This window comes from Ananas comosus, linkage group 1, assembly GCF_001540865.1.
Source record: "Ananas comosus cultivar F153 linkage group 1, ASM154086v1, whole genome shotgun sequence".
Classification (NCBI taxonomy): Eukaryota; Viridiplantae; Streptophyta; class Magnoliopsida; order Poales; family Bromeliaceae; genus Ananas; species Ananas comosus.
In genome coordinates this window covers 17,135,740-17,145,813 of record NC_033621.1, presented here as the reverse complement: position 1 = coordinate 17,145,813, position 10,074 = coordinate 17,135,740, and the positions used below count along the sequence as shown (strand labels likewise).

The following is a 10,074-nucleotide window of genomic DNA, read 5'->3' as shown; positions in this document are numbered from 1 at the left end:
ATGCAAATTACGGATTATTTCTTCGCAGCAGGTCTTCGAGCTTCGTTGAGCTGAATTTGTACTCTTAGAAGCTAGTTTGGAAGCTGTTCTACCCTGAGGTAAGCAAGAATTTCAGTTAGGAAGCTGAAATTGCAAGATTCCGACTATAGTTGCTAATATATGATGAGTTTGATGCCGTTTCGATGTTGTTCGTAGCGAGAGTGCGATCGAGCCCTGGATCATCGTTAGTTGACTTGTGAGAGCTCTTGGAGACTTATCTTGAGGTAATAATCTAGCCTCAAAGCAGGAATTCAAGCTATTACCTTGTACTAAGCGTAAATTAGGCCGAAATCGGACATTTCGGTCGTCATTTTGACGCGATGTTGATGTTTGTGTTCAGCAGGAGTGGAGCCTTGTTGAGCTGATTATTGGGACTTCTCGTGACTTTTGGAGCCTAGTACTAGGTGGGTCGGACCTAACCAGAGCAAGTGGAACTCCCCTATGTTCTATATGTATCTACATAATAGAATAATCGCATAGGTGCATTGAGTGCATATGTGATTGATAGAGAATTGGAAACATATTATTGTGATAATTGATGCTTAAGTAAACTGAAATCTCTATAAAGTAGAGAACATATATGCATGAAAGTATTTATATTCATATTCAATTCAGTTGAATGACTTATGAACAATAGAGAACAATGACATGCTCTTGACTCTAAAGTAGAGAACTATGACTATATTGATAGTGTCATAATAGCGGAAAGATTATAATGCCATGTGATTTAGCATTACCCTTACATGTTTACAATCTAGTGGATACTAGTTCTTGTTACTATTTGTGTATTGAAATTCCGATCTGAGGATCGAAGGTAAGAACTTTGCAAATGAAAATATGAAAATTGAGACATGTGGATAATGGACTTTGCTTGCTTGCCATCGTGCTCATTCGCACACGCTTGTGAGGGTAGCTCCCTACAAGCCGGCACTCCGGAGTTGGCCTACGCGACAATTGCTTGCCCGTGCGGGATTGGGTGCCGAAGTGGATTGCCGTGGGGAGTGTATACTACCACGGGGCCATTAGGCGCGGCGCAAGCTGGACTACCTTGAGTAGGTCCTAGTGAATGAAAATGAAAGTGAAAATGATAATGATAGTAATGAATGAGTATCAGTTGTAGTGTACAGTAGTACTTACACTTCTATGATTATGTTTATGCTTATGTTTATGCTTATCATAATTGCTATGCTTCTATTATTCAGTTGATTTATTACTGTTGAGACTATGATTACATGTTGTTTACATGCTCATTACTGTTAGCATTGCATAATTATATATATCATGCAATTACTGCTTTCGCTTTCATTTAGTACATCATGAGCCTAGTGGTGTAATTCGCCGAGGCTGGCGGCTTACCCACTGGGAACTATTGTTTATAGTCTCACGCCCTTTTGGTGGTTGTTTTTACAGAGCCATCTACAGGAGAGGTTAGGGATCGTGGCAAGGGAGTCGCGTCTAGCTAGACTTTGCTAGGAGCGTGCTAGTTGATCACCTTGCTACTAGGACTACGGCCGAGGGTGATGTCCATTGTATAGAGTGACTACCATTGTACAGATGTTTTTGTATACCCTGTGTTGTATCGGAGTTGTAGATCCAGATGTTATAGTTCATACTTCTTCTCCTTTTGCTGAGATTTTTTTGGATTGTATACTCTTTGTTCTTTTACTGATAGTATATCGACTTGTACATTGCTCTGATATCAGGATAGGACTTTCTTTGTTTTACTTCCTATCGACTTGCTTTCTTCGTAGACGCCTTATATACTGCAAATGTATGGCGGGTCTGTGCACGTACCGGTTATGCTTCTGCTGGTACCCGGGCGTGACACCAAGTCTCATATAAACCCAATGACAACCCTATTCCCATCCGATGTGGGATTATTGGGGTGTCACAGACTCCCCCCGTTAAGGTTCTGACGTCCTCGTCAGTCGAATCACATACACAGCCCAAGAACACCAGGCGATGTGAGACTCGTCTCGCTAGCCCGTCATCCAGACTCTGGCTCAGCCGAGACTCGCCACACATGTCCAGCTGGTGAACCGGCTCTGATACCAAATGTAATGACCCAGCCCACTAGCAACAATAACTCGTTGGGCCCAAACCACCAGCCCAAAATGCTTAAGCCCAGTTATTATTACTAGTGTCCAAGTCTCATATAAACCCAATGACAACCCTATTCCCATCCGATGTGGGATTATTGGGGTGTCACACTACGCATGAATTCCATATACAATAAGAATGCAAAAAAGGCCCCAAAACCATCTAAACTTGTGTGAATTGCAATTCCCTAACTGACCTTTAACATGTTGCAGCTCACCAGCTAACAAGAATCTGAAGCAATCAACCACAAAGCCCCTATTTCCGTCAATTTGGCCAGCTATCCCTTATTCATGTGATCACACATGAATTAGATTTTCAATAAAATGATCAGCTTGCCGGTTCACGCGCTCACCTAGATAATTAGTTTCATAACAGAAGTTTCGCCAAATTTATGGAATTGAGCTGGTGCTTCGAGGCAAGAGAATCATTGTCCCGGTTGTAAATTTCAACATTTTGAAGTTCAAATGGTGTGTTGCAAATCAGGCACAGTTTAGGTGGTTTTTGGATCATTTTCTTTCCTATCAAACGTGGTAACCAATAAGAGGTCAGCTTGTGCAGTAGTGTTCCAACAAGGGCAAGCAATTGGTGAGATAAAACGACAACGACATATCGAAAAAGAGAATTGCAAGAGGAGTGCATTGTCAAACCAGAGGAAGGACGAAAGGCGTGCAAGTGCGTACCCAGAACCGATGAGAGAGTGACTCTGTGGGGAGGATCTCGGCAGGGAAGATGTGACCGCCAGGATCAAGGATATTAGGATCGGAGGCGGTGGAGGCGTCGGAGCAGAGGCGGAGGGCGAGGGCGAGCTGCAGTGGGTACGTCTCCTCGGCCTGCTGCGCCCAGCTCTTGGCGACGGCTGACGACGCCGACCCCGAGCCTTCCTTCGGCCGCCCCTCCATAGCCACTGTGGCCAGGGCGTAGTAGTCGCCGGACAGCGAGCTCTCGCCGAAGCTGCTGCCGCTGGATTGGCGCTGCAACCCCGCGGCGAAGGTGATCCGCAGGCCCCACTCGGAGGACGACGCCAGGGGCGTGGGCTCATCGGGGAATTGGCTCAGCAGGGAGTATGCGGATCGCCTCCCCGGGATCTCCATGCCCATGCAAAACGAAGAGGAAGGGGGAGAGAGAGAGAGGGTGCAATGAAGATTAAAAACACTAGACGCTTTTTTTCCCCTTTTTGTTGGTATTTTGGGACGGGCTTTCGCTGGTGACGATAAGAATAGCGGACGTTGGTTTCTGCTGTGCGTCCCTTCTAGTCTTCCTCCACCTTTCTCAGTCTCCATTAAAGCCATGGTCCACGAGAATCTGCCTTTCTCGTGAACCACGACTACACAACTATGAGCCGCGTGATTTTGAGAAACCAGTTTTAGTTTTCTGCGTAAAAGAAAGGGAAAAGAAAACTCAAGTTTTCAAACAAACCAGCAAAATACACTCTCTTTTTTTTCACTCATCGTTTTTTTCGATTTTGCAGATTCGATTCGAATTTTCAGCAAACTTGTCAATTTTTCCTTTTTTCTTTTCTTTTTCTTTTTTTTTTTCTCTCGTTTTTTTCTTTTCTCTCAGAAGAGGCAGCAGAGGCAGAGATGGCCAGCCTCTGCCCCGCGCACTCTTGCTCTCAACCGCCCCCACACCCCCTACCTTTCTCGCCTTCAACCCTGCCGAGGCCGTGTCGTTACCTTCTTTTTTTTCTCTCCGACCCTCTTCCACCCCCTCTGCAGCCCTCCGCGATAGTAACGAGAACAGCAACGCATTCTCTTCCTCCGCCTTCGCCCTCCATCTCTACTGCAGCATATTTTGCACCCGCCGAACCCACTTCTGAAAACCCACCGTTCAAACTGCTGCCGACGACAAAGAGAAAGCACTTCTGGGCACTGAAAAGCTCGCCGACGAGGGAGGGGGCACGCGGCACACCCGCCTACCCCGAAGGGCGGCAGCTAGCGCGGCCTCGACGATGTCAAAGGCGAGAAGGGCGAGGAGTGCACGGGAGCATCTCTAGCTTAACACTTTTGTTTATTTAAAATAAAAAAAATTAACTAAAGGTTAAAAACTAGAGAATAATAAAAAAATTCAAAGAAGAAGGAAGAAAAAGATGAAGTTGCACTGTTAAGATAAAATTACACTGTTTTAAAAGAATGTTGCACTATTATGGACGTAAGTTGTACTATTTGAGATGTAAACTGTACCCTTTAAGATAAAAATCATATTCTTTAAAAAAAAATTTGCACTCTTTGGAAGATATTTACACTGTTTCTTCTCTTATTGTACTCTTTTGATGTCACGCTTCGGGGCCCCTTTGGGTTTTAAAATCAATGCGGAAGTATCCAAATTTTTTTTTTTTTTTGGAAGCCCTGACCCTGGAGGATGTCAGNGCGCGACTGTAGGAGGTCCCAGTCACATTGTGTGACCTGGAAACGTTTAACGCTCCAAGCTCACAAACCTACACCACAAATGCAGGGAATCCACTGTTCACACGGACAGAGTCTCTCCTATATTTGCATGGCGTCGCACAAGTGTAAGATACAACCACATTATATACATATCCACATACAATCACCACATCACATTCATTCCATCACAAATTTACCATATGATATTCATAATTCTACATCTATCAGTTTAAAACATTTCACACTCGGAAACTTATTTTGAAATATTAAGATTCATGAAAACTAGAAAACCCTTTTTAAAATTGTTTCCCATACAGAAACCTTTTTCTTTAAAAACACGCTACCACGAGGGGTAGAAAATTATTTTTATTATTTCATATGAAAACCATAAGTACTTATTAATTTCACAAAACCACGTGTATCCAAATAACATAGAACCAACTGAACCATAATATCTAAGTGGGAGAAATAGATTAGAAATTAAACCGTGATTCACCGGGCCGAAGCACTCTACGACCACTAACCGCGTGCCTCACGAACCGTCCCGACTCGGACTAGCAACGTCACCTGAAAGGGGGTGGCGGGTGAGAACATATGCACATGTGTCACGCCCCACGCCCCGAGACCGACTATTTGGTCGGTTCTGGCGCTTGGACGGACTGCCGAACGGATAAGGTTTCCCCTATCCGCCCAAGGCTCAACAATATCATGTACATCTAGTTTGCCCAGGAAAAACATAATCAACATACATGATGCGAGAGAGTAACATGAACAAGAGCAAGAGAGAAATACTAGCTATTACATTGCACGTTCTAAATGTTTACATTCATCCACCAAAATGCATTCATAATGGTTTACATCATTTGTTTTATAATACATATACATCTCTCAAAAGTAACCTCTCCCAAAATACATCATGTCTCTCAAAATAATATATGGTACTCTAATGCAAAGGAGGCTACTATCTAGGGCGCTATGCCCTTTCCGCGATCCTCGGCCGGTCCGCTCGTGCTAGGCCCTGCAACAAAGTGGGATGGGAACTAACAAAAGTTCCCAGTGGGTCGACCGCAGCATGCTACTATGTTTTGGCAATATGATACAATAAACAGGTACAATAACACGTGTACTAGCAACTACTATGCTTATGATGCATGCTATCCACGATTCATAACCCAATCATTCCGGCCAACCCGAAAGTTGAGCCCCGACTCACAACAAAATCACGCCAGTGAGGAGACTCAACGCTACACTCACCCGGGACCATCTGCGGGGTAGCTATGTTAACCCCTACCTGAAGTACTCCGGAGACCAAGCTTGGATCGTGCGACCACCGGCAAGCAAAGAGACGTAATGTGAGTATGATCCAATCCTTTAAACCCGAGGATACCCTACCAACTAGTGGTAACAATGCCAGGGGAGATATCAATCCCTATCCTCATGTCATGAGTGTTCTCAGTTTACTATCCAAATGTCATCGTTTCATGTCACTATGTTTTCTAGGTTTACATTGTCATGGCACTATAGAGTTCATTGTTCACAACCCAATCCTCATGCACATATTCCACTATGTTTCATCTCATATTTTCTACCACTACCATGAGAGCATACTGTAACACGCCGGACCTTTGCAAATTGCGAGGTTCGAGTGTTTGATTTGGGTTCTGAGCCTTTCCGCATTTTTTGGAGGGTCGTTGACAGTGTTTCGACCCACGGCTCGCATTCCGAGATTTTTTTGGTTTTGTCCCAAGAGTTTAGCTCTCGATGATCGGTCCCTGGTGGGAGAGACCGGTCCCTCGTAGCTTGGTTGCGGCAGTCGGCTGATGCAACCGGTCCCTTGGCCAGGGAGACCGGTTCCCGTACGCGTGACTGCGGGAGGGTCCTGAGGGACCGATCCCTGGGAGGGAGAGACCGGTCCCTCTGCCCGAAAACTGTCTAGACCAGGCAGTGCATAGGTTGTTGAGTTGAGGGGGTTTTTTGGATTTTGTTGTTGAGAGGGGGTTATATGGTACTTCCCTTCTCTCTTTCCCTCATTCCTCTCTCACATTCTCTCTCACCCTCTAGAAAGACAAGAAGAAGGAGAAAAAGGAGGAGAGGAAGGAGAGCAAGCATTGGAGGATTTTGGACATCTCCCTTTCCCTCTCTTCTCACCATTAGAAGCTTGGAGCTCGTAGTTGGAGCTTGCTTGAGGGAAGATCTTGGGAGTTTGTGGACTTTGAGCTTGGTTTGAAGCATCCTAGAGGTTAGTGGTTAGTTTCCTTCCTCTAGATTAGAGCTTTATGCTTTTTGTTGGTAAAAATCCTAGATTTTGGATTTTAGGGTTAGATTTGGAGATTTTCGATTTGGGGGCTTTGGAACCAAATTGATGGGTTTAGAACCTTTGTATAGGTTGGATTGGAAAGACTCTTACTCCCATTCGGAGATCGAGAGGGGTACCTTCGCACTTGGTGAGTTTTCTTCCTTTTCTTGTGTTGGCTTGTGATCGGCCCCTTAGTTGTTCGTTTGCTTCTTTGGTCTCATTTTTTGATGCTTCTAGGATACTAGGAGGCTAGTGGGCACCTTCGTCGGAGCAAACGAAGGGTTGTGGTAACCTCGGTGGGTTTGGCTTCATGAGACCGAGGCAAAATAGCCCCTATGCGTTATATGCTTGTCGTAACATCAACATGATTTCATATCCATGCTAAATAGGATTTATGTGAATTTTAGAATACTTAAAATGCATGTGTTATGTATAACGAAAATTTCACTCTATATAGTAGAGCTATATGTGTAGGTTGCATGCATGTGGAAGTGATTATCCTTGCGAGTTGATTACATGTCTCGTGCGAGGAAAATGATTAGAATTATGTATTCATGAACATAATTATCATGCTTTGACCTAGTGAGCAAAAGTGTCATGAAGGGGCACATGAACTAGCAAACTGTGAAACTTTAATATAGAGACATAGTGGTAGGCCATTGACATCTACTATGTTCCATGTTTTAGACAAGATGACATAGAGATAGGCTATTGAAACATTTGATACATTCCATGTTTTAGACATGACGACTTGAGACTCGAGACTTGAGACAGATCTTATGCTTACTTGCCTTTGTGCTCATTCGCACATGCTTGTGAGGGTCGCTCCCTACAAGCCGGCACTCCGGAGATAGCCATCGCGATACATACTCGCCGTGCGAGATTGGGCGCCGAAGTGGATTGCCATGGGCAAGGCTCATTCTTAGAGTGTGGATGTTGACTACCACGGGGACATTAGGCACGGCACAGGCCAGACAGCCTACGGGTGGGTCTTCAGGCCAAACAGCCTACGGGTGGGTCTTACAAGATTGGAACTTTAAATAGTTAAACATGTCAAGTGGACATTGACTAGAATAGTAAACATTGACATTTTACTATTTCGTTGTAGACATCATGTTGGTTGTATATTTCTGCCTATTCATGTATAGAATAGCTTTCTTATTTATGCAATTTCATGCTAAGTAGAGATATCATGTTGTAGTAAGTTTACATATTTATTCACATGCCGTTCCTATCGCTTTTACTTATCTACTTACCCCTTTTTGCTTTGGGCCTAGTGGCGCATTTCACTGAAGTCAGTAATTGCCCACTAGAAACTATTATTTAATAGTTCTCACGCTCCCTGTTTTGCGGTTTTCTTTCAAAGCCCTCTACACCGGTGGAGGCACGGGATTGCGGCAAGGGAATCGCTTAGTTAGCTAGCGAGGAGCGTTTCTTTTGCTTACTAGGTGGTTCTCTCTTTATTTTGTATCTTGTAGAGAGAGAGAGAGGTTTTGTTACCATGTATAGAGACCCCCATTCACTACAATAAATAGTATTTTGGAGAATGCTTATTTTCACAGTTGTTGATGCTAAAAAGCCTTGCTAAATTAACCTTCGACGCTTTTAGAAGCATCGTCAGATGCGTCAGTAAGTTGAAAGTCGAGAGAAATAAGCCGACACAAGGTCACAGCGTCGGCAGTAAAATGAGGACGCTAACAAGCGTCTTTATTTTAGACTACCCAACTACTTTACCCTCTTAGATAATGACAGCACAAAGCGTCATAATATTTTGGATGCTTTTGAGCATAGTTAATTTATTGATTTGTTGACTCTTAAAAGTGACAAGATTTTAAATTATATAATTAAACCATTTAATCTGCTGATGCTTTAAAGCGTCAATATTTTAAATATTAAAATATGGTTTAATTGATATTATATTTAGCTTTTTTTTTTGCATTGGATATAAAACTCATACACATTACTACTATACATATCTTGAAGCATAAACTTACAACTTTTTGAGAGGACAGAAAACATATTTAGAAGCAAATAAAACTCAAAAGAAACTACATTCATTTATAATAGAAAGAAACATGTTCACTAATAATACTATAAAGCTAACAAGTCATGGTCATACATCACAAGCAAAATATTACCAAAATATGACAGATTTGTCTCAAAATGGATCTTAATTGTAGCAGAACTCAAAAGTTAATTAAACCAAATATCTGGAGTAGAATTTTCGCCCGCATTGCCCGAGTCAGAGGATGTAGTGAAATTAGGAAACCTAGAAGCTACACCACCTAAATCGCTTGATGATCTTGCAAAGATCTGGAGCATAGATGCGACTTGGTTCAATTGAGATTAAAAATCTTGTTGCATCTCGGCCAATTTGGTATCATAGTTCTGTTGCATTTCAGCCAACTTGGACTCATACTTGTTTTGCATAGTTTTCATTTGTTATTGCAATTCCACACTATTTTGTTCTGCATTGTCCATAAACCTAAATTGCGCTTGTGGCCCAAACACCTGTGTCGGCGAAGGTCCAAGTCCATAGCCAATAACTTGTCCATATTTCTCTTTTCCTATTATTTCACTGAAAACTTCATTTTCCAATTGAAAAATTACATCAGGCGATTCAGAGGATGCCGAACGTTTCGCAACTTCAGTCATGCATTTCTCCTACATATAGAAAAAAAACAGTAATATGTCAACAACTTAATTAGGACTACTAATACTTGACAAGTTATTAATGCACACATATACGCACCACAAGTCTCTTTGATGTATCATTAATATAATTTTCGTCCTTTTGTTTATGAGTCGATGCAAAAAACTAAATACGAGACGGTTCTCTATGGTTCTCATCCTTCTACCATCATCATAAAAATAAATTTAATCAGCATAGAAAGTTATAATATAATATAAAATAAAATAAAGAACTATACACTATAAATACATCTTATCATAAAATTTTATATGACTATTTCAACAAAAAAAATAGAACAATAAAAAAAAGAACATACAAATTCCTGTCTTTTTCTAGCAAAGCTCATTTGATCCAGTTGTATGAGGAGTTTTAACATTTGCACGTGCCATCTTTCCTATCTAAGAGTACAACTGTAGAAGTAACAAATTTATTATATAAATATTTTGTGAAAATTTAGAAATTCAACTAACAAGAAGGAAATAAAAATCTTAGTAGCATTATTAAAGCCATTGATAATGCTAGTATGTTACCTCACTTTTCTCCGAGAACCATATGCGAATAAG

At 42.1% G+C, this 10,074-nt stretch overlaps 1 protein-coding gene across 1 annotated transcript; it reads right to left on the bottom strand.

Moving 5' to 3' along the window:
- On the bottom strand, positions 2,781 to 3,230 carry LOC109719425 (serine/threonine-protein kinase CTR1-like). The gene has a single exon (XM_020246139.1). The coding sequence runs from the start codon at positions 3,228 to 3,230 to the stop codon at positions 2,781 to 2,783; it is 450 nt and encodes a 149-aa protein (XP_020101728.1).

Excerpts from the sequence above, each read along its gene's own strand:
- LOC109719425 (XM_020246139.1), bottom strand. The coding sequence starts at position 3,230 with ATGGAGATCCCGGGGAGGCGATCCGCATACTCCCTGCTGAGCCAATTC.